Here is a 25,334-nt window from a genome sequence, read left to right on the forward strand (position 1 = left end):
AAAGGTTGTAGTGAGCCAAAATTGCGCCACTGCACTCCAGCCTGGGGGACAGAGCAACACTGTGTCTCAAAAAAAAAAAGAAAGAAAGAAAAACAATGATAAACTATGGTACATTTATTTAAGTGATGCTTAAAATTAGGAAGGTATCAGAATCTTGAGTAAGGAAGAAAAAAAGTATAGCTTAAAAAAATCTTTTCAAGTAATTCTGGTACCCCTAGAAAAACATTCCATGTTTCAAATAACCAACTTACAAACGAGCTTCGGGAACAGAATTTGTATGAAAGCATTTTCTGACATATATACAATAGTTGGCCACCAGGGGGCACTCCCAATGCAGTTCTATCTGGGGCTTCCCAGGGCAGGCGTGTGGGCACAAGCAGTGACGCTGTGGCTGCTGCCAGATTCAGTTCAGCATCTAAGGACTGCACTCATGTCACTCTGGTGGGGGTATTATATGCTTTTTTTGGATATCGCATTTACCTTTCCAAATACAATCTCATTTAACAAATGTATTTGTTTACAGTGGCTAAACCCACACAAATTCCTAATGCCCTAGAACTCAAAACGTGAACAGAAGGAAGAATTTGCCACCATTACCCATGATTTTTTGTCAGGTAATCAAGAGCTGGCTGTAACTACTCATCAAAATAGCTTCCAGTTACAGGCTCCACAGATGTATTTGTTAGAAAATCATTCACAATTAATAAAATTTCTAATATTGTTAAAACCTTGCCCTTTTTTTCTTTTTTTTTTTTTTTTGAGGTAGGGTCTTGCTGTGTCACCCAGGCCGGAGTGCAGTGGCATGATCACAGCTCACTGCAACCTCCGTCTCCCAGGCTCAAACCACCCTTCCACCTCAGCCTCCAGGTACCTGGGACTAAATTGCCACCACACCCAGGTAATTTTTTGTATATTTTTTTAGTAGAGACATGGTTTCGCCATGTTGCCCAGGCTGATCTCCAACTCCTGGGCTCAAGCAACCCTCCTGCCTTGGCCTCCCAAAGTGCTGGGATTACAGGTGTGAGCCACAGTGTCTGGCCAAACCTTTACATTTTAAGGCCATCTAAAATACCATATAACTTTAAATTAACAAGTAATACACGTTCCTACACAGAAGAGTATACCCTACTAAATACTAACACATGATGAGCATCTACAGGGAGGGAAAATAAATTTTGTGAGTCTGGACTGAACTTATAGTTTTCTTTGTAAAGGATAATTAATAATATTTTTTCAAGTACTTGAACACTTTACACCTTCATAAGCATGCCTGAACAACTTAGGACTTCATATGCCAGGAGAAGAAAATGTTAGAGCTTGTTATTACATAAAACTTGAACATTTCCTACCTAATTTTAAGAGACAGCTTTAATAAATGGAGGCCCTCTCAATTTAACTGTAACTTGAGAGAAAACAGTGTGGAGCTGTACTTCCCTAGTTTTGCCTCCCCCACTGAACCCCCTGCCTTGGTCAAACACAAACCCCGCCCTCTGCTCAGAGACGCAAATAGATGTGCAGACTCCACGGCGCATGGTCTGTTTCTCTGCTGGCAGAGAGCTTTAGTCTACACTTATTTTCTGTAGTTTATACTATGAAGAAGACGTAATTTTACCCCCAATTGTAAGACCATATTACATATGCTTTTTCCTTTTTAAATTTTTCATTGATATATAATAATTGTACATATTTATGGGTGCATGTGATATACATGCATACAATGTGTAATGATGTATTCAGGATGTCCATTACCTTGAACATTTATCATTTATTTATGCTGGGAACATTTCAGATCTTCTCTTCTAGCTATTTTGAAATATAAAATATATACGCTTTTTCAAATTACCACCGATGCCTTCCTACCCCCAGAAGATTCTGATATTCCTCCTCATTCCTCATGTTCAAGAATCTTAACGTAGAGGACACAATTAAGTTTTAAAGACTGAGTATGGGATCTTGACATCTTTGGCTCTATGCTTTCTGGAGGAGAGAAATTTGTTTTGGAACCAGCAGGGCAAAGCAAGGTGTCTGAATGGTATTCTGTGCAGAAGCCCTGCCAGGAGGAGCTGGCCGCAGCCATCTGCAGCCCGTCAGCGGCATAGCCGTGCTGGCTTGCTCCCAAGTGGCCAGCAGTGGTGAAAACAGATGGTGGCCACTGTCTGCAGAACTCATGAAAATGGAACTGCCCAGGAGGAAGGGTCCCCACAGGACAGCCTGGTTCCTGGCACCTGCTTGCTCTCCACAGGGCTCAGTTGAAACACAGTGGAAAAGCACACCTGGCAGCAGAGATCAGCCACCAGGAACACCCAGCTGTGTCAGCTGAGCCTCTTTAAAGTGAAGGGAAAAGGAATTTGACAAAAAGGAGCTTCCACATTTTAGCAGTTATACATTTGTTTTAAAAGTATCAGAGGGCCCCTGTCTGTACAGTCAATATTATGCTCACACGTTATTGTTGGACATTTGTATTACACATGTCCCTCTATGACACTGAAGTTATAACTGCTCCAAAACTCTAAAAAAGGGAGGCAGTGATTTGAACAGAATTATGTTTTAATGTAAAAGTGAGGGTACTGTTGGGAAGATACATCTTATTTTCAAAAAATACATTTCATTGTGTTTCACTGACCAAACATCGTAACTTTCTGAGTTGTTTTCTTGAATGATCATATCTTATATATGATTTGAATATTTTGGTATTGTTGTAGGAGGACTAAAAATTTCTGAGAAATTAGCCTAAATCATGAGAGATAATTCCCCACAATTTTTCTAAGTAATTTATTACGGTAGCTGTAAAGAAAAAATAAAATTGACTCAGGTATCAGTTCTTATTATTTCCAGGCAGAAATATGAGTTGTGCTCCATTAATTCCACCTATCTATCCTAAACAAAGAGAACTTGCCAAAATACGGTGTTGAACAGAGCAATCATTGTGTTACAGCTATATACTCTGATGTATGAGCAACAATCTCCAACATCAATTATTACAAACACAGATGTGTTAAATACAAAATAAAATTATAAAAGAAGCATCACTTCAACTTAAATGATAAATCTTAAATGATAAATCTTAGTCCAGGACAGAAATCAATAGCGTTCTTAATATTATGCCCAAATATATTTAATGCCTACTAGAATTAATCAGTGAAGGTTCAGCCAATTTTCCTATAGTACCCCAGATGTATACAAATTTGGGTACCACTATGTCTTGAGAATAATATAACAATTTTAAACTCAAAAGTTCTTGGACAATTATAATCCAGCAATAAAGGCTTATTCAAGCAAGAAAATAAAATGATGTGAAAATGAACAAAAAAGCACTTTGGTTATAATCCTGTCCACTACCTTACTGGATATCCATACTCATTAGAATGAAAATCATCTCACCACTGCTCTGTCATCTAGGTTTTCTTTTACACATGAATATAAACCCTGTTAACACACACAATCACACACACACACACACACACACACAGACTTGCAGCACTAATGACAGTGGTGATGAGTGGTAAAATACAGAGACTTTATTTTGTAAAAACAATCATTCTAAAAGGTTTTTAGTGTACAGTCAAATGGCCTTATCAAAGCAAGACCCAAAACCTGACAGGGAAACCTGGCTCCCCGCGCAGGGGACGGCCGTGACGGCGGAAGCACTGACCTTGTACGCCTGCATGAGCATGTGGATGACCCCCGGGGCACCGTGGCACCAGTGCACCAGCCGGTCTGTTTCATTGCTTAATGATGACGGGTAATTCCCAGATCGGAATTTTTTGTGGCGCACATAATCAATACTGGGTTTCACCATTTCTGTCAAGGTTTCTTGGTCCACTTTCGCTGCTGGCTTTAAACAAACAAAAATAAAACACAAATTATTTTTTCTGAAGTTATTTCTTTTACATTGTATCATGGCTAACAAAACATCAATTACTGGAAAACGAAAGAGCACATAAAATTAGAATTAATTCAACTATCTGGTTATTTAAGACTTAGGCAGAACTTGTTTCAGCTTTTTGAAATCTTAGTGTTATAGTGTATTTTGTCTCTTCTTTGGTGGATTAGGACTACACTCCTAAGAGAGTAGTAAAGGAAATGATTAAATGGCAAGTGAACCTAGGAGTAGGTAGCTTTTGTTTTGTTGCTTTGCTTTGTTAAAATACCAATACTTGATTTCCTTCCATGGGGCTCACACCTCCTAAAAAGCCAGGTACCCCTCTTCTCCCAAATCTATATACCGGCTTTGTTACTTGGCCAAATTATTTAACCTCAGTTTCTTTATCTCTAAAATAGAATAATCACAGCACTCAACTCCTAAGGTGTTTGTAAGGAAAAAAGGAGAAAAAATTGCATGCCTCACTCCTTCATCCAACAATTGGTGGCAATACTGCCTTTTACTAACTGAAAGCACTCATTAAATGTTACCTACTAGAATTTACTATTGAGTTTGTGTGTTAAAGTTTTACTACAGGGACTAAGACTAAAAACATACTTGGAAAATATTTGCTAATTTTGAGGCACTGTTTTTTTAAAAGGACTTAAATAAAAACATTCAAAGAGTCTCAAGTTACTGTACAGCTTCCCATGAAAAAACCTGGTGAGAAGAGTCAGATGGCAAGGCTGGGCTAAGTGAGCATCTTAGGGTGGCATGCCAGCCCACACGCCATCTTAGGGTGACATGTTAATGCCACACAATGTCTTTAGGGTGACATGTTAATGCCACAAAATGACTTTAGGGTGACATGTTAATGCCACAGAATGCCTTTAGAGTGACATGTTAACATCACACAACGTCTCAGGGTGACATGTCACCACCACATGACATCCTTAGAATGACAGCGCCACAGAACATCTTAGGGTGACATGTTAACACCTCACATCTTTAGGGTGACATGTTAGCACATGACATACTTAGAGTGACATGTTAATGCCACACAATGTCTTTAGGGTGACACATTCGCAACACACGACATCTTTAGAGTGACAGGTTAGCACCACACAAACATCTTAGGGTGACATATTAGCACCACAGAACGTGTCAGGGTGACATGTTAACACCACACAATGTCTTTAAAGTGACACGTCAGCACCACATAAATCCGCATATTGCTAAAGTCTGAGATAGAGAACCTGTCTCTGGCCACTGATTTTTCACTTGGCTTTAATTGCACATGTCAGAGGTGACGTAAAGTACTCTCAAAACTGAAATAAAATATTGCATTGCTTTAAATTCTCATCATTCCATAAGCACCAAAGTTTACAACACGACATCTCCTACAGAATGAAATAAAAACCTCATTTCTTCAACAAAAAGTTAATTTTATTAAAAATGAAGGAAAGCTAATTTAAGGAATATCAATACTTCTAAATTTCATTGAAATAAAACTATACTTAGTAGAAAATCTTTAGGTGTTTTTCCTGATACACACTTAGAGAACGTATTAGCTTTTTAAAAACTATAGGTCATGTAGTTTATTTTCAAAAGGCTACATGGTACTTTTAAAATTACTTTCTTACAGGTAATAAATACAGAACCACTTTAAAATGTCAAAAAATGTTGAGGAGCTTATCTCAAAGACCAACAGACCATGTCGTTCCTAGGACACAACTGAGTTCCTTTTTGTTGTGGTGGTTGTTAGCTGCTTATTCATATTACCACAGTATTTCTAAACAATCCATGCATGGCTGTGCCCTGAGTTACTGATTCTAGGTTTCCCCTTGTGGCAGATGAGGGACACTTTCCTTCCTCTGATCTTCCCAAGAGAATTTCACTCTGGTCACCATTTTTAGTTTCACTCTGGTCACCATCCATAATCCTGTGTTCTTTACAGACTATACTATGCAAATATTGTTTGCTCCTGAAACAGGAAATACACTGAATTACAGATATTATTTTACACCTTTTAGTTTTTCCTAGAGTAACTTTCTCACATTTTATTTGCTTAGTTTTCTTTAAACCAGTACCTAAGCTTTTTCATACCCACCAACAGCTCCGTAAAAAGTCTCTCGATAAGATTTTCCACATGGTCAAATCTACTATGACTTTGTTTTCCCTGGAGGCGGCTCTCCATAATTGGCTGCTTTCCAGGTCTTCTGTGACACTGCTGTCCTGGGACTTGCACCTGTCAACTTCCTGGGGATTCTGCTCCCCTGTCTTGTAAGGGAGCCCCTCTTCCCTGGATCTGATCCTCTTTCTTAGAGTACTCCCTTGTTGTGGTAGACACCACACTCCAGTAGCTTCCTGAGATGGAGTACAGGGGAATTAAATTTGGGGGATGGGATGTTTTAAACAGTCTTTGCTCTATTCCACATTTAATTGGTAACTTTCTGGGCAGAACGCAACGTTGGAAATCATTTTTACTCAAAACTTGGAAGTCGGCCGGGCATGGTGGCTCACGCCTGTAATCCCAGCACTTTGGGAGGCTGAGGCGGGCGGATCATGAGGTCAGGAGATCAAGACCGTCCTGGCTAATACGGTGAAACCCCATCTCTACTAAAAAATACAAAAAAAAAAATTAGCCGGGCATGGTGGCAGGTGCCTGTAGTCCCAGCTACTCAGGAGTTGAGGCAGGAGAATGGCATGAACCCAGGAGGCAGAGCTTGCAGTGAGCCGAGTTCGCGCCACTGCACTCCAGCCTGGGCAACGGAGCAAGACTCCATCTCAAAAACAAAAACAAACCAAAAACAAAAAAAACCACTTGGAAATCATTTCCATTTATCTTTTAGCTTCAATGACACTGTTGCAAAGTCCAATGTCATTTTTGGACTTTGTACATAACCTGTTTTTTTCTTTTCTTTTTTTTTTTTTTTGAGACAGAGTTTCACTGTCGCCCAGGCTGGAGTGCAGTGGCAGGATCTTGGCTCACTGCAACCTCCGCCTCCTGGGTTCAAGCAATTCTCCTGCCTCAGCCTCCCGAGTAGCTGGGACTACAGGCGCACGCCACTACACCCAGCTATAATGTTTTAAGCATTGTCTCTTTATCCCTTTATCTTAAGCTTTCACAATAACGGGCATGATGTGGATTTGTCTGTCTGCATTCATTGTGTAGGAACCTGGTAGGTCTTTCCAATATGCAACTATGTCACTCATTTCTTTTTTTTTTTTGAGACAGGGTCTCACACTGTTACCCAGGCTGGAGTGCAGTGGCGTGATCTCGACTCACTGCAATCTCTGCCTCCCGGGCTCAAGCGATTCTCCTGCCTCAGCCTCCAAAGTAGCTGGGACTACAGGTGCCCGCTACGAGGCCCAGGTAATTTTTTGTATTTTTTTAGTAGAGATGGGGTTTCACTGTGTTGGCCAGGCTGGTCTCAAACTCCTGACCTCAGTGATCCGCCTGCCTCGGCCTCCCAAAGTGCTGGGATTACAGGCATGAGCCACTGCGCCCAGCCTATGTCCCTCATTTCTAGAGCATATTTTTGTGTTATTTTCCTCCCTCCTATTGTGTGTTCTCCCTCACTAGGTCTCCCACTAGTCACATGCTGAACCTCCTGGATTAATCCTCTTACTTTCTTACGTTTTCCTCTCCCATTGTCTATTTCTGCCTGTTTTCTAAGATATTTGACTTTGCTTCCCAAACATTTTCATGAATTTATTAAAAATTCAGCTATTATATATTTTATTTTCAAGAGCTCTCTTTTTCCCTCAAATGTTTGTTTCTTGGATGCAATAGCTTCTCTTATTTCCCTGAGGATATTAATTATGAATTATTATTTCTTCGAAGCTTTCTTCCACTTCCTGCTTTCTCTTTGTTTTTATTTCTACTTGTTCAGGTCTCCATCTTTCAAGCTGGGGCTTTTCTGCCATGTCTGCTCATCGGCTACTGGTCTGTGCTCACGCATAAGGCACAGCTCCTCGCTGTCCTCAGTGCACCGGAGGGGCTGCGGAACGGTAGGAATCACTGTGGAGTGGCTGGATGGGGGATTGCCAGGGGTCTCCAAAGAAGTAGACCAACGGGATGTGTAAAAGTAGAGAAAGAGATTCACTCCAAGGAACTGGCTGCAGAGTCTTCATGAGTCTACAAACTGCCTGGGGTGGCCAGCAAGCTGGAGACTTAGGAAGGAGCTGCAGCTGGAGTCTGAAAGCAGAGTGCTGGAGAATCCTCTCTTGCCCTGGGGGTCCAGCATTTTGTTGTAGTCAGACCTTCAACTGATCGGACAAGGCCCACTCACATCCTATGGGGCAGCTGGCTTCACTCAAAGTCCACCAACTTAAATGTAAATCTCATTGAAAAACGCCCTCAAAGAAACATCCAGAATGTCTGACCACATGTCTGGGCACCAGGGCTCAGTTGACACATAAAATTAACCATCATGGATGGCACACTAACTTTTTAATGGGGGCTTTCAAATACCTGTGCTTATGAAACTTTTATCTGAGCTACTTGTTTCTTCAGAAAAGTGACTTCAAGCCCCGAGTGGGGTGGAGGTGGTGCTGCCCCTTGGGGTGAGGGAGAGGTGACGGTGCCTGAGGCTGGCGGTGACAGAGAGGCAGTCTCACCCTGGATCATGGACCCTCACTCTCGCCCCCTATTTTTAGTTCTGTGCTTCACTCCAACTCTCTTCTACATCTGGCTTTCCTGAATTGAAAAGAGCCTAGTCAGTTTTTCCAGACCTAGCTCCTTTTGTCTCCAGCACAAGTTGAAGGATAGGCAGTTCCCTCCCTGGGCTGGGTGCAGGTGCTCACAGAGGTCCAACCACTGCACATGCTCAAAGAAGTCTCCTGTGCCAGAGCATCCCCCAAGCCCATGTATGGCAATGCCTACTGGGGACATGGCGCTTTCCCCTCCTGAGTTCTGGGGTTCTGTAGAACAAACTGACTTGCTTCTCGTGGGCACCCTTCCCCCTCGGGCACTGATGCCATCTTTCATCCCAGCAGGTCAGCTGTCATTCTTTTGCCTGCTTCAGTTCACAGGTTTGCAGCTGGAGCTCCAGATGTCCCCTAGCTTCATCAAAGAACTTCGGTTTCTGTTTTGTTGTTTTTCTGGTTGTTTTGACATGATTTTCAAGAGGCGAACTGTTTTTATTCTGCTATCAAGAAAGTGGAGTTCTTTTTAAGCGATATTTTAAGAGTTTCTGCATATATTGTTCTGCTAGCCTTCCAACGACACCCTCCTTGAAACTACCACTTTTACGTGACTGAACTACTAGACAATGAGAAATAAGAACCAAATTCTAAGCCCCCAACTCACTGAGCAGACCCTTTCTTGGCCAAGGAAGCCTGAGGCAACCGTGAAACTAAGCTCCCAGTCACGACAGGCTAAGAGGTGGGGCTCACCCTGCTCTGCCCGTCCCCTGCTGACCCCATAAGCCTTTCTGCCCTAAGGGCTAAGCGGGAACCAGACCTTTCAGCCGACTCTGCACTGGCAGCGACAACCACCTGACTGCTCCCCCATCTTCTGTGGCTTCAACAACCCGAGCAGCCAGCACTTGCTCCTGAGAAGGCGCCAGGGACGCTCTGGCCAGCCTATCTATGAAGGACATGCAGGGAGGGGTTTTGTTCCTCTGCTTCACCTTTTGACTCAGAGGGCGGAAAATGCTACCCTTGGATCCCACTTGTGCCACCATTTTCTGAACATGGGTCTCAAGAAGGAGCATGAAGTCCAATTGTGCAGGCACACACTTCTCTAGCAAATACTCCACTCCTCCTGCAGCTCACCGACACATACACTCGGCCACCTGGCTTGGCACACATTCCTGCTCCCTTTCCACTCCCCCAGAATATGTTTCTGGCTTCTAGTCCAAGGCTGCATACGATTAGCTGCAGGCTGCAACCCTGTATGAGAAACAAAGCCCTCCTTTCCACATTTCTGAACCGTCCTTCTGCACTGACAACAGCCACGAACCGTGCAACAGGGAAGAGATGCAGGCAGCTCCCCAGCAGGCTCCACCACGCCACTGCCTAAGAATCTTGAAAGAAAACCTGGCTCAATATCTAAGTCAAGTACTTACTACATAGTGTTCCAAGTTCCTCACTTTAAAAGCAGATCAGTGGAATATTTTATGATTTGTATCCCTCCCAAGGAAGTCCCTAATATACAGCAAAATCAGCCTGAACACATGAAAGACACTGGCATGGTTCTTACATTACTATGTTCCCCTAAGGGAATTAGCATTAAAAAAAAAAAGTTCCGGCCAGACATGGTGGCGGACACCTGTAATCCCAGCATACTCGTGGGGCTGAGGCAGGAGGATCACTTAAACCCGGGAGATGGAGTTTGCAGTGGGCACAGATTGTGTCACTGCACTCTAGCTTGGGCAAGAGTGAGACCCTGTCCCCAAAAAAAAAAAAAAAAAAAAAAGTTCCCGAACCACTGTTAAAACATTTTTCTGGGAAAATACAGAATACACTATGATAGTTAATTTTATGTGTCAAATTAAACATGGTGTCTAGGTGTGTCTCTAAAGGTGTTTCCAGTTGAGATTAGCATTGAACGGTGTGGACTCAGTCAGGCAGATGGCCCTCCCCAAAGTGGATGCGCCTCATCCAGTCCCTCCAAGGCCTGAACAGAACCAAAAGCAGAGAAAGAAAACATCTGTTCCTTCCTGCCTGCCGGCTTCAACTAGGGCAACAGTCTCCTCCTGCCCTTGGACTGGGATTTGGCTCCCCTGGGTCTCAGTCTTCTGACTCAGAGTGAGTTACAGCCCTGGAATTCCCGGGTCTTAGGCCTGTAGATGACAGATGATGGGGCTTCTGGGACTCCATAGTTGCATGAGCCAATTCCTTTAAGAAATCCCATCTCATATATAATATTTATCTCCTATTGGTTGTTTCTCTGGAGAACCCTAACACGTACACAAAATCTAACTGTTCAAAATAACAGTGCCATTTTTAAATAAGGTATGGAATTCTGGTTATTTTGAAAGCGTGTACCTGCATCATGAAGAAAATTCACAAGCCTGTAATCCCAGTACTTTGGGAGGCTGAGGTGGGTGGATCACCAGAGGTCAGGAGTTTGAGACCAACCTGGCCAACATGGCGAAACTCCATCTCTACTAAAAATACAAAAATTAGCCAGGTGTGGCAATGCATGCCTGTAATCCCAGCTACTCAAGAGGCTAAGGTAGAAGAATGGCTTGAACCCAGGAGGCGGAGGTTGCAGTGGGCTGAGATGGCACCACTGCACTCCAGCCTGGGCGACAAAGCAAGATTCCATCTCAGAAAAAAAAAGAAAGAAAATTCACAAAATGAACTATATGCATATATGCATGTTTTACTTTCAACAACAATAAACAAAGACAAATAATAACTAGAAAAAGTTTTAATCCTGTGTAGATATGAATTTCCTGGTTTCCTTTAGTGAGTGAGAACATGATGTAGTAGGTTAGACATAAAAAGAATCTGAAGTAAAATTTTAAAAAGTAATACATAGGTTTTCCAGTCTAAGATATCTAAATTCTAATACATATCCTTTGACTTACTAGTTTTCTAGTTTTGCAGAATAAAGAAAGCTTAAATTTAAAAGAAGAAAGGAGGAGGAGGAGAGGTTGGGGGAGAAGGGGGGAAGGGAACAGTGGGCAGGAGGAAAGGTAGAGGAGGGAGGAGGAGAAGAAGGAGGAGGCAGTGGCAGAGGCGGCTGTGCACCTAGCAGGGAAGAGAACCTAGGCCACAGGCTAGGCTGAAGCCCTAGGCTTATGCTCAAGCCAAGCACAGCCTGAAGCAATGTTTAGTTGTGGGGTCTCTACTGGCCTGATAGAAGAGTCAGTACTTAATAGTTGTCAGGGATGTTTGAGAGACAAGATCGTAACCACAGCAATAAACTCATCAAAAACACAGAAGACAACTGACAGCAAGCAAAGTTACCAGGACATGACAAAGTCTCTGCCTCAGTTGGGTTCTGCAGGCCCTGTTGCTCCCTGAAGATTTTTCCCCATTAAGAGTTCCTACTGCAATCAACAGGAAGACAAGCACAGAAGAAAAGGGTGGGCAAGCCAGGCACGGTGGCTCATGCCTATAATCCTAGCATTTTGGGAGGCCGAGGTGGGCGGATCACGAGGTCAGGAGTTTGAGACCAGCCTGGCCAATATGATGAAATCCCGTCACTACTAAAAATACAAAAATTAGCTGGAGGTGGTAGTGCGCGCCTGTAGTCCCAGCTGCTCGGGTGGCTGAGGCAGGAGAATCACTTGAACCCGGGAGGTGGAGGTTGCAGTGAGCCGAGATCGCGCCACTGCATTCCAGCCTGGGCGACAGAGTGAGACTCTGTCTCAAAAAAAACATAAAAAACAAATAAAAAAAGAAACAGAAAAGTGTGGGGAAGAGATAACTAATCTGCTATAAGACTCCATACCAAATGTACTCAGGAACTCACTGGACTCTTAGAAATCCACTGCCTGTGGTTTATGCGGCAGAGTTACGCATCTGCGATTCAAAGTAGGGTATTTCAATCCAGCCTGCTTTGTTTATATGCAGGATTCATTTCCCATTTCATGTTTGATCAAATATACTGTAGTGTGTAAGAGTATTCTTACCTACCTGCATTAACATATAGTAAATTCCAGCCATGCCATGGGCTGCTCCAACGTACTGCTTCCGGTGCCACTGGTACAACAGCGGGCAGCGCTCCGTTTTTCTTTCTTCCCTTGACAAGGTCTTACCCGATTCAATAATAGCATTGACTACCTACAGAGATAACAAGACAGCATAAATCTAAAACTGTATATGTACCCTGTTGTAGTCTAATTAACAATGTGTTATATATATATGACACATATATAGAGAGGCAGAAACCTTAATCTAAAAGTCTTTAAGCAGTTAGCAGCTAATATAGTCATATTTATTTTATAAATTAATAAATGCGGGCAAAAAGAAATCAGGAGCCAATGTCAGAGTAGGAAAAGATACTGAGTCTAAGAAATAAAAAATTCTTTGCATAAAAAGTCAACCAAAAATCTAGAAAAATTTCTTATAAAACTGTTTTGGATTTCTTAGTCGCTTCGTAGCTGCAGTATTTTTCCCAAAAGAGCAGCACATACACCTATCAGAAAAGGCTGGAGGAAATGGCTTTATTTATAAAAGGCTAATGATATGAGGTCTGCTGTGGCATGAAGGATTTCAGTTAGATCAACAGAATATCATGTCTGGGATGACTGCTTCCTCACGTCTATCTCCTCTCATCCTTTTTGGGAAAGTATTCCAAGTTTTAGCTGGGCATCTGGCTCCCCAGTTAGAGAGAGCTGAACACAGACACTTGATGAAGTTCTGGCACTGGGATGGGAGCAGAAGTAAAGTGGGCAACTTGGAGACCGAGTCCCTAACCAGGAAGCTGTGTTGCCTCCACCCCCTCTTCTCCCTTCATAGGCTGAGGGGCTAAACTAGCCTTGGTCCTGCAAATAAGGGTCTGCCCCTAGAATAAGGCAGAATGAGACAGAAGAAGCTGGTCCCCACTCATACCAGCCTGAAATGCTTACCAGCTGAGACATTGCATGAAAGATAAATAAACATTCTAACTTTCTGAAGCTGCTGTTGTTTAGCTCCAGTAAAAACAGATAAATTAATAAAAGATGAAAGAGAGTACAGATTTTTTTGTTAATGTTCCTAGAAAAAAACAGGGACTATTTCTTACTTTTGATGAGTTGCTTTAAAAGAGTAATGCTACCTAGAAGCAAAGTCCAGCTATTAATACAACTCAATGCTAGCAAATAGGTTTGAATGGTAGAGACGCCCATAGTTACCCATACCCCATAGTACCTCTTTAATAGCTGACTCACACACGGTGCCTGGACCTATCTCTGTGTTCAGGTACAGTAAGGCATACAGATAACCTGCCCGTCCATAAAGCAGCTCATCAGGAAGGTCTGATTCTTGGCAGACAACCGATCTCTGGAGCTGCAAAAGTCTAACCAATAACAAAAATTAATTTCTTCCCAGTGGAAGTCTAAAGTACTTCTTCCTGAAACACTAACCCTGTTGCTTTAGGAATTACCTATTATTTATTTTACATTTAAAACCATGATTTTAAAAAATACTCCCAAATCCAGAACACAACAAAAATGTCTCCAGTTTACTAGTCCCTTTTTGAACGTCAAAATTAAAAACAAAACATCTTCCTGTTAATTTCTACCTTTACATCTATTTTAAACCATAAAATTTTATTTTGAAATCCAGAAGTAAAAGAAAGTGATTTAAAATTTAAATAAAAATGGTACTGCAGACCGGGCACGGTGGCTCACGCCTATAATCCCAGCACTTTGGGAGGCCGAGGCAGGTGGATCACCTGAGGTCAGGAGTTCAAGACCAGCCTGACCAACATGGTGAAACCCTGTCTATACTAAAAATGCAAAACTAGCTGGGTGTGGTGGCACATGCCTGTAATCCCAGCTACTCTGGAGGCTGAGGCAGGAGAATCCCTTGAACCCAGGAGGCGGACGCTGCAGTGAGCTGAGATCGCGCCATTGCACTCCAGCCTGGGCAACAAGAGCAAAATTCCATCTCGGAAAAAAAAAAGGACTGCAATGTCACCAATGCTTGGGAATTAGACTGTCATTCTGTCTTTTTTTTTTTTCTTTCTTTCTTTTTCTTTAGAGACAGGGTCTTGCTCTGTTGCCCTGGCTGGTGTGCAGTGGCAGGATGATGGCTCACCGCAGCCTTCAACTCCTGAGCTCAAGTGATCCTCCTGCCTCAGCCTCCCAAGTTAATGCAACTACAAGCGCATGCCGCTATACCCAGCGTCATCCTATCTTTCAGCAAACATTAACTGACTAGCACGTGCCAGATATTCTACCAGACCCTAGGAATGAACCGTGATTTCTGCTTCTTCAAGAAAGAATGTAAACCAATAGGTGCAATAAAAGCTTACATTCCCTAATTGTTCCATCATTAGCATATCTAATCAGTTACTTAAGGGTTGAACCTAACATCAGTTTAGTTACTATAGTGAATCTAAAGCAGGTAAGCTAATTTTCATGCATTGAAGAAAACAAAAAATTGCTTAGGAAACATGGTTAAAATAAAGAAATATATTTATTCTTCCCAAAATTAAGGCACACACATGCTTGGATAAAAACAGGGCATATGATCCCACCACTATGCTCAAGATTAACATTTTGGAGCGATCTGTTTACAACAATGGATGAATGGAAAAATAGTTTCCTTTCTGAATATCTTTCTACAGCAAGAGCTTCCACTGGGAATTGGGAGAAAATGTTTCCAGTTCTAAAACTCACTTTGTGACGCATTCCTGGGACTCACAGTCACTTCTGAGTTTGTGATAAATCACAGCTCCAACAGCTAGGGGCCCAGCATCCCCACAGAGGAAGGTGACCCTGCGGCCATTCAGATTCCGAAGTGTTCTTTTTACGTAATCCAGGGATCGGAGCAGGTAGGTTTGGTCACATGTGACCCGGTACAACTGCAGGTACAAAAGGGCTATGCCTGGAATAATTTCCCACCCCAAAAGAAAAGCATTATTATCGTTTCCTTTTATCTTCAGGACATTATTTGTAATTACATGAAATACCTTCTTCTACATAAATCTATGTTTCCAAAGGGGTAACACCAAAACAATACATTTCACATATTTCTTAAAAATGAATAAACAAAATAAAACCAAGACAGAGAAATCAGGGAGGAAAGAACTGAAACCAAGTTTGTACATGTTATCTTGGTGCTTGTCCTGGCACAGTGATTTAATACCTCTTACTCACAGACAACAGAAGATACATCACTTCCTACTCATCCTCAGTTAATTTTCATTCATTCCAAGGTTGTATTCATTCTCCCTTGTAGATCCTAACTTGGATCTTCTTCTTTTTACTTCTTGTAAAATCATTTCTCCTGTGTTATCCCAAATGATTGCTTTTCTGAACTTTATACTCTCTTCTTCCTATTTTTTTTCTATTTTTCCCAATTTTTCAGTGTTCTTTAGTGAACAACCCTACAACTGACCAACCAACTGATGTGTGAACTCGCCATTTCTGGAGCAGCCACACAGTACAGAGTAAGGCAACCAGTACAAAGGGCGTGTGTGGTTCACCACCCACCAACCTTTCCATTCTGGATAAAGAACAAACTCAGGTCTTCAAATGAATCTGAGAATCTCCAAAGAAGGGCCTATATGGCTTCTTAAAGAAGCATGTCCTTACATCTGGGTTCCAGAAGACAATATGACAGCTAAGTAAAAAAAAAAAAAAAAAAGAATCAGTATAAATATGTATTTACTAAAGTCTTTTATAGGAACAAGCATTGACAGAGATGACATGCTGGTGAAAGGGCAAATGAAACATTTCTTTCATGTTTAAGTTGAGGTTCTTCAATATTCTAGTCTTTGTCTAATATCCTACTCTGACTTTTACTATTTTTCATTTTGCCTTTTTTTTTTTTTTTTTTTTGAGACACAGTCTCGCTCTGTTGCCCAGGCTGGAGTGCAGCAGCACGATCTCGGCTCACTGCAACCTCTGCCTCCCCGGTTCAAGTGATTCTCCTGCCTCAGCCTCCTGAGTAGCTGGGATTACAGGCATGTGCCACCATGCCTGGCTACTTTTTGTATTTTCAGTAGAGACGGGTTTTCACCATGTTGGTCAGGCTGGTCTCGAACTCCTGACTTTGTGATCCCACCTCAGCCTCCCAAAGTGCTGGGATTAACAGGCGTGAACCACTGCACCCGGCCTCATTTTGCTTTTTAAATTTCTCCAAATATCTAGCTTCTTCTTTCTTCTATTCTTCTATTCAGGGTATATAACTTTTCTTTCAAATTAATCCTTAACACTTTTTGAAGTCTTTCATCATTATCCATTTCTTTAAAGATGTTGAGTCAAACAGATATGAAAGTAGAATATTTGGAAGCTCTGAAAAATAATTCTTCTTCATGAGTTGCTTATCATCTCCCTGAGAGCATGTTTTCTGTATTCAAAAAATATAAGCATACAGGAAACAGACAGTAAAAGTTTAATACCTACAAATTTCAAACATAATAATCACTATAAAGGCTTACAAATGAGTATTCCCTGATTGACTCAGAAATCTCTAAAAATAGGATGGTGATCTGATTAACCTACGAACCTAAAAACTTAACAGTTATATATACTTAATGCTTCAGTATTTTAAAGTAAATGGTAACAGGTAAAGTAAAAAAAAAAGGTCATCATGCTATGTCGTTTTTTGTTGGCAGGCGGACACGTTGCACTAGGTAAAAGAAGCTGGAATGAACAGGCCTTAGGGATGTGGTGGGAGGTGCTGGGGAGCACGTGCCTGTGAGCAGGCTCAACCTTCTGGCCAGCCTGTGCCTTTGGACTGTGAACTGCACCAGTGCCTCCCATCCCCACGCCCTCAGTTGGCCAGGATGGCCAGCAGAAGCTGCAGCTGATTATCTCCCTTCCCCAATGCTGAAAGCTAGAACCAGCTGGAGCTAGGCATCTCCCTTGCTCCAGGTAGGCGGGGCTGCGATAAACCCCTTGCAGGAGAGGCTCCGGTAAAGCAATTTCTCCAGAGGGCAGGCCTTGTCAAGAACAGAAGGCTCTGATGGAATTCAGTATGGTTCCTTCCTCCGAACCTATGAGAAGCATGAGGGGAGTTGTCTCTGATACTCACCATGAAGACCTGGTGGAGCTCCTAGAGGTAAAGTTCACAAAAGTGTGAGAGCCCCGTATGACTGGGTCCCCATCGAGTTTTTAGTCTCTCTGGCTTGTCCACACTGAGCCCCCACAATTCATATTTAAAGTTTAGGTCAACAACAAACTGCATAGGCACAGTCCCATACGATCATAATCATAATACCATATTTTTACTGTACCTTTTCTATATCTAGCTATGTTTAGATACAAAAACACCATTGTGTTACAATTGCTACAGTATTCAGTGCAGTAATGCTGTACAGCTTTGCAGCCTAGGAGCAACAGGCTATCTCATAGAGCACAGGGGTGTAGCTGGCTACACAATCTAGGTATGTGTGAGCACCTCTATGATATCTGCACAATGAAACTGCCCAATGATATGTTTCTCAGAACTCATCCGTGATGTGAAGCGATGCATGACTGTAATTCTCGGCATCCACCTGTTTCGCCAGTTTTTGGTGGAGCAGTTTGCCCCTGTGACCTCACTTCTCTGATGGAGCTAAGAAGAGCTGTTCAGTTTTCACTTTGTTCAGCTTTTTACTTGCTAGGATGCAATGGTGACTTCTAAACTCCTCATATGCTAGACTGGAAAACTGAAGTCTCTCTTTATCTTTCTTTCTCTTTGATTTTTTTTCCTCGATGTTTCATTTAGTCACTTATTTATTAAGCAAACATTTATGACACCCTTCCTAGACACAAGGACACTCTGCCCCCGTGCTCTCTGTGGGATCAGCTCTTTCTCTGGCTCCTTGCGCTTTGGTTTCATTTCTGAAACGATTTTTTATCTTTTCCTTAAATTTCTTTTCTTAGTCTCTCAATTCTTATTTCACATGCTCTTACTGTCTAGGCATCTCTGCTCTGAGTGTCTTTACCTCTGCTTTGTGAACTCACTGCTTAACTAAGTTACAAAATGAATGCTGAAAGTACTGCCAATTTTTCTCCACTTTGTAGTGACATTTTCCTGGTGCGTTTTTCTCCCTCCATTGAGAAATTTTTATTTTTCTTCTTTATATTATGGATAAAACAATTAAATTTTTTCTTAAAATTGAATTTTTCTATATCAACTATTAATAGGACAAATCCCTGGAAGGGGAAAATGGTTAATGTAGCTTTCCCAACTTTTATCCCAACGGTGTCCTCTTGCTAAGTGAAGAACAGCGTATGTTACATACAGGGAGTCTGGTGGCCAGATTTCCTGACTCTCAGACCCTTCCTTGTATCAGAAGTGCCCATTGCTGCTGCTTCCTTCCTTCCCTACACTGTCAGCGGGGGCCAGCAAGGATGCCGCTCCACCTTGCAAGCTAAACCTGCTTCTCTGCAAGCCATGCCTGTTCTACAGCTCTCCAACCCCATTCCCTGTGCACTTTCCATGCCTTTATTCCCAGCTTCTCCTGGCACCGCCTGCCTGCTCTGCACTTGGATGTGCCCACAAAAGTTCCCACTGAGGCTGTGGCCCACTCTGCCTGGACTATTTGCTGATTCTGGGAGGGTGGGTAGGGTCGGGGTGATTCGGCCATGCCTGGACCCTGGGCTTCCTCCCTGCACACCACGGCTCTCCACACTTGTTGTGGATGCTGCTTGTTTTTTACCCAACATGACTTGTGTGTTTTCTGTCTCAAAGTTTTACTAAAGAGATTAAGTTGTGGGTGCTTCATTCATTCTTCTTCCTTTTTCTTTTGTTGAGACAGGGTCTCACTCTGTCACCCAGGCTGGAGTGCAGCAGTGTAATCATGGCTCACTGCAGCCTCGACCTCCTGGGCTTGAGCCACCCTCCTGCCTCAGCCTCCTGAGTAGTTGGGACTACAAGTGTTTACCACTGTGCCCAGCTAATTTTAGAGATGGGGTCTTGTTATGTTGCCCAGGCTGGTCTCAAACTCCTGGCCTCAAACCATCCTCCCACCTCCATCTCCCAAAGTGCTGGGATTACAGGTGTGAGCCACTGTGCCCAGCCTTCTTCTTATATCGTATACACAGTTTAGGGGAGGTATGATAGGTCTAGGTGGATTCCATACATCTACCTGAACCCCTAAACCCTATTATTTTAAATCACTGAAACCAAATACTTCCATGATGATTCCTAAAGACAGCAACGGCTAGGGATTTTTAAGCAATACTGATTTCTGGAACCCACCTCTAGAGTTCTTAATGTAACTCTTCTGGGCTGGAGGCTGAGAAGTGTGGTTTCTTACAAAGCTCTCTTGGTAATTGTGATGCATAGCCAGTTTGGAACCTAACAATCAGAGGTTTAGAAACCCTTTTTCAACAAGCGAAAAAGCTGTAAGTAAAAGGCTTTTTAGGGGAAACCCGTTGAGACTAATAGCTATGTTATTTTCCTTCCAAAATATCCTTATTCTTTGTATTTTACTTCAGGTTAGCCACAATTATCTAATTTTATTACATTTAAGATATCTTTGGCCCTGTAAGTGAACTGGCTCCACGTCTGTCTGGGTTTATAAGTGTGAAGTTTGAAATAAGTTTATAAGTTTGAAATATGTAATGTCACTATGTAAATGTTGCATGCATAATAGGCAAATAATAAGCATCACAAAAACGAATGTAAATATAAATACAATATTCACAAAAATGAATGTAAATATAAATACAAATACAATATTATCAAGGGCCCATGTTTGGTTCATGGTGGCTCTAACATGTATATCTCTGTCTATGCTGTTTTTTTTGGTTTTTGGTTTGCTTGTTTTTTTCTTTTTGAGACAGGGTCTCACTCCTGTTGCCCAGACTGGAGTGTAATGATGTGATCTCAGCTCACTACAACCTCTACCTCTGGGCTCAATTGATTCTCCTGCTTCAGCCTTCCCAGTAGCTGGGACTATAGGCCCATGCCACTATGCCCAGCTAATTTTCGTATTTTTAGTAGAGACAGGTTTTGCCATGTTGCCCAGGCTGGTCTTGAACTCCTGAGCTCAAGTGATCTGCCATCTTTAGCCTCCCAAAGTGCTTTGGATTACAGACTTGAGCCATCGCACCTGGCCTATGCTGTTTATTAATTAAGCTACAAGAATTCAGCAAGAAATCACTCTAAATCTGTATATAAATTGTCATTAGCAATTTGGACTTCAGTCTAATCCCTGAGAACAAGGTTATCTTTTATATCCTTTATATTCCCCAAATAATTATTAGAATGTTCTCAATACCGGGTAAAATAATAAGAATGCAAAGATTAGTTAAGGCAAGTTAATTTTTCAATTACATTTTTTGATGTGAAGTGTATTATTGGTTGTTATCATTAAAATAAAAATAAAAACATTTATGTGCACAAATGAGTCAAATGAGTACAGGCAGTAGGGTAGTTAGTTTATATCACAGAACAGAGAGACCACTCATCACAGCCTGTCACAATGACCAGAGCAGCAAAGAATCCTTTAAAACTGACCCTAGGGAAAGTCTGCTCTTAATAGTTACACATTTTCATAGACAGCTATATATTAGGTTAAATAAATAATGTTATAAAAAAAGACACACTAGATATTAAAGTTCAAACTTCAGGAAGAAAGCATTTCTTTAGAAATGAAATTCCAAATCATCTCAACATTGAAGACATAGAGCAAGACCTCAATTAAAAGGTATAAAATCAGCCAGGCATGGTGGCTCACGCCTGTAATCCCAGCACTTTGGGAGGCTGAAGCAGGAGGATCGTTTGAGCCCAGGAATTTGAGACCAACCTCAGCAACACAGTGAGACTCCGTCTTTACAAAAAATCAAAAAATTAGCCAGGTGTGGTGGCACGTGCCTGTGGTCCCAGCTACACAGGAGGCTGAGGCAAGAGGATGGTTTGAGCCCAGGAGGTCAAGGCTGCAGAGAGCTGTGATTGCACCACTGTACTCTAGCCCAGGCAACAGACACTGTACTCTAGCCCAGGCAACAGAGTGAGACTCCGTCTCAAAAAAAAAAAAAAAAGATATAAAATCTTTACCATTTTATTTTTTTGAGATGGAGTCTCACTCTGTGGCTCAGGCTGGAGTGCAGTGGCACAATCTCGGCTCACTGCAACCTCCGCTTTCCAGGTTCAAGCAATTCTCCTACCTCAGCCTCCCAAGTAGCTGGGATTACAGGTGTCTGACACCACACCTGGCTAATTTTTGTATTTTTAGTAGAAACGGGGTTTCACCATGTTGGCCAAGCTGGTCTCCAACTCCTAAGCTCAGGTGATCCACCTGCCTCGGCCTCCAAATGTGCTGGGATTACAGGCGTCAGCCACCGCGCTGGCCAAGTCTTTACCATTTTAAAAGAGAAGAAAATTTCAGTCAAGTCTTACATCTCATAATCTAAGAATAAAACGTATCAGTGATTTAGACCCCACAGCCTCACCTGTCCAGCCAGTATAAGCAGAGCAGTCATGGGGATCAGCTGTCTTCAGCCCTTCTTCCATTTGCTGCAGAAGATCTTTAATTTTGGTCTGGATCCGTCTTATGAAATTATGAATGATCTGAGATCCAAAAGAAGAGATAACTTTAACTGCACAAGAATGGGACAATGTTGCAATAAATACTTTAAAGTCTAAGTTGTACAAACATAACAGAAGTTACTTTCCTTGGACCATCTCAGTGCATCATTGGTTGGAGTCTATCTTGGTTTTTATAAGGTTACTTTTTTTAATGAGATAATACCCTATTTAGACTATAACTCATAAGCAGAATCACAAAAAACAACTTGCAGAAATCAAAGAATTAAAAAAAAACAAAAGAAAAAATGGATGGATTTAACTATATAAACATTTCAACTTCTGTAAGATCAAGAACATCAGAAAGATGGTTCAAAAGTTAATGACAAAGGCGAAATACATGGAATATAAGATATAAATCAATAATAAACATAATACATAACTAGACCCCAAATTATTAACATCTTCATACAAAAGAAAAAACAAATGATATAGACCCCAAATTATTAACATCTTCATACAAAAGAAAAAACAAATGATAAGCATACACAAAAAAATATTCAATCACTCAGTGACTAATGAAATGCAAATAAAAACAAGTACTATGGATTTCTTACCAGATTAAAAAATATATATATAAAAAGAATTAAGTCCCAAGACTAAGAGCAAACAGAAAAGGTATTTTTATTCATTGTTGGCAGTCTCTCCCAAGAGAAATACGCAATATTCTTAAATAACGTAGCTAACGGTGTTGTTAAGATCTTTCCTACCTTTGCTGATTTTTTTTTTTTTTTTTGGAGACAGTTTCGCTCTGTTGCTCAGGCTGGAGTGCAGTGGTGTGATCTCAGCTCACTGCAACCTCCACCTCCTGGGTTCAAGAGATTCTTCTGCCTCAGCCTCCCAAGTAGCTGGGACTACAGGCACTTGCCACCATGCCCGGCTAATTTTTGTATTTTTAGTAGAGATGGGGTGAGACAGAGTTTTGCTCGTCACCCAGGCTGGAGTGCAATGGTACGATCTTGGCTCACTGCAACTTCTGCCTCCTGGCTTCAAGCGATTCTCCTGCCTCAGCCTCCTGAGTAACTGGGATTACAAGCACCCGCCACCACACCCGACTAATTTTTGTATTTTTAGTAGAGATGGGGTTTCACCATGTTGGCCAGGCTGGTCTTGAACACCTGACCTCAAGTGATCCACCCACCTCGGCCTCTCAAAGTGCTCGGATTATAGGCATGAGCCACTGCACCTGGCCCACCTTTGCTGATTTTTAAAAATCTACTTGCTCTATTAATTGGTCAGAAACCTCCCATTATGATTATGGAATTGTTTATTTCTCCCTTTAACTCTCTCTTTTTGCTTTCATATATTTTGAAATTGTTATTAAGCATAGGCAAATTAATGGCTAGTATGTCCTCCTGACAAACCGACTCAGTTTCATAATGAAATGTCCTTCCGTGAGATTGTAAAGAAAATACTTTTAGGTTTCTGCACAATTAGGGCTTTGAGGGCAAATTCTACTGAAATTTGGGATTCTGGACTAAAAGTAAACCTTAGGAACTAAGGTTTGCAGAGTGTGAACTCCAGAGAAGTTTCCTCAACCCTGGATGTGCATGTTTACATTTCAAAGTGCATGAGGCCCCAGAACCAGGAGACATTTCTGACTTGTAAAACTGAAGACAATGGACTCATCTTTTCCATACAGATATTTATGTACATTCTGAAAAGATTAAAGAAAGATGATCCCTCTCAGAAAGGGAAGGGGAGACAACTGCCTTTCCCCCTTTTATAAAAAGCACAGACAATTTACTTTCCTTCTTTCCTTATCTACAATACCGGCTTTGCCGATGAAGGCCATCATACCCTCCCTGCACTGCATTGTACCACAGATAAGAACTGGGACCAGGGAACTGCCCGTTGGTTATTTGTTGTCAGGTAAATAGGAAGAAATTCCTGATTCAAAAACCTTTTGCTACATTCAGGACAAAATTAATTAACATAAGTATCAAAACCGAACACCCTCTTTACCTGCTTGCCCTAAGAGCTATTTTATGGGACATTTTACACAGTCACTAAGTTTTCAGATGCCCACTGCTTGCTTACTTGGCCATCCATTCACTTTCAACCTTTTTCTTTATATTTAAAGTCCATCTCTTGTGTAACATACAGTTAGGTCTTTGTTAATTTATTCTGATAGTCTTAGAGTCCCTCAGTGGACATGAGCAGAACCCTCTTCATTGGCAGGATGACCTAAGAGAAACTGTAGTTCAGTCATCCCCAAGTGACACCTTTTCCAGTCCCACGGTGGGAAAGACCCCATTTATTCCTGCAGACTCACCTCTAGGCTGTATTTTTTTAAAACTGGAATGAATTCAACCCCCAGATCCTCAAAAACAAATGTCTTAACTTTCTTATGTAACACAGCATGGCTCCTATGCAGAAAAACATCAAATTCACTTCCTTAGTCTTTTATAACCAAAAGCAGAATAAGGAGGACAGGGCAAAGAAAAGAAAAAGAAAAAGGAAGGAAAACGAAAAACATAGAAACAAGAGGCAGAGGCAGGCTCAACTGTTGGCTGTTCTAACGCCCACGGCCCCCTCCAGGTTTCCCTAAGGATACTCCTCCAAATGACTGCTACCAGTGGAGAGGGCCAGGCCACTCAAAGGCAAACGGCCCTCAATGAGATAAACGGGAAAAGCCCCACCCGACTTGTACCCTCTGCCACAAGCTCAGCCACTGGAAACAAGGCCTGAGGACCAAAGGGCTCCCAGGACAGAATCCCAACCCCTGAAAGCCTTGAGCTGAAGGGGCTCTCTGCTCTAGTTGAAAACAGCTCACCTTAAGTGGTGACTTGAGGAGATGGGAAAAATTCGTCCTATACCATGTAGGTCTGAGGTGTCAAAGGCTCTCCCTGACTGATGGAGATAAAGGATAAAGGAAAGTAGTAAAGGGGCTGGCCCTGCACCTTGCAATGGCTGGATGGCTTACAAGTCCTCCTGTAAAGCTTAACTCTTTCCTCTCCATTCCTTTCTTTAATAGAGTCTCTCTGTTGCCCAGGCTGGAATGCAGTGGCACCATCTTGGCTCACTGCAGCCTCTGCCTCCCGGGTTCAAGCCATTCTCATGCCTCAGCCTCCCAAGTAGCTGGGATTACAGGCATGCACCACCACACCTGGCTAATTTTTGTATTTTTAGTAGAGACAGGGTTTTACCATGTTGGCCAGCCTGGTCTCAAACTCATGGCCTCAATTGATCCACCTGCCTCCACCTCCCAAAGGGCTGGGATTACAGATGTGAGCCACAGTGCCTGGCCCATTCCTTTCTTCTCTTTTCTTCTTTTTCTGTTCAATCCAGGGGTTGAGCCTTAAAAGGGAAAAAGTCGCTAATATCCTAACCCCTG

At 42.0% G+C, this 25,334-nt stretch overlaps 1 protein-coding gene across 1 annotated transcript in view; it reads right to left on the bottom strand.

The window, feature by feature from the left end:
* LANCL2 (LanC like glutathione S-transferase 2) overlaps positions 1-25,334 on the bottom strand; it is a 65,869-nt gene that overhangs the window by 18,095 nt on the left and 22,440 nt on the right. The window contains exons 2-6 of the mRNA XM_054495357.2: positions 21,865-21,982; positions 15,151-15,358; positions 13,676-13,823; positions 12,461-12,607; positions 3,653-3,835 (exon numbers count right to left, since the gene is read on the bottom strand). Coding sequence (XP_054351332.1) covers positions 3,653-3,835; positions 12,461-12,607; positions 13,676-13,823; positions 15,151-15,358; positions 21,865-21,982 — 804 coding nt within the window. The remainder of the gene's footprint in view (positions 1-3,652; positions 3,836-12,460; positions 12,608-13,675; positions 13,824-15,150; positions 15,359-21,864; positions 21,983-25,334) is intronic.

The sequence above is a fragment of the Pongo pygmaeus genome, chromosome 6 (assembly GCF_028885625.2).
Source record: "Pongo pygmaeus isolate AG05252 chromosome 6, NHGRI_mPonPyg2-v2.0_pri, whole genome shotgun sequence".
NCBI lineage: Eukaryota > Metazoa > Chordata > Mammalia > Primates > Hominidae > Pongo > Pongo pygmaeus.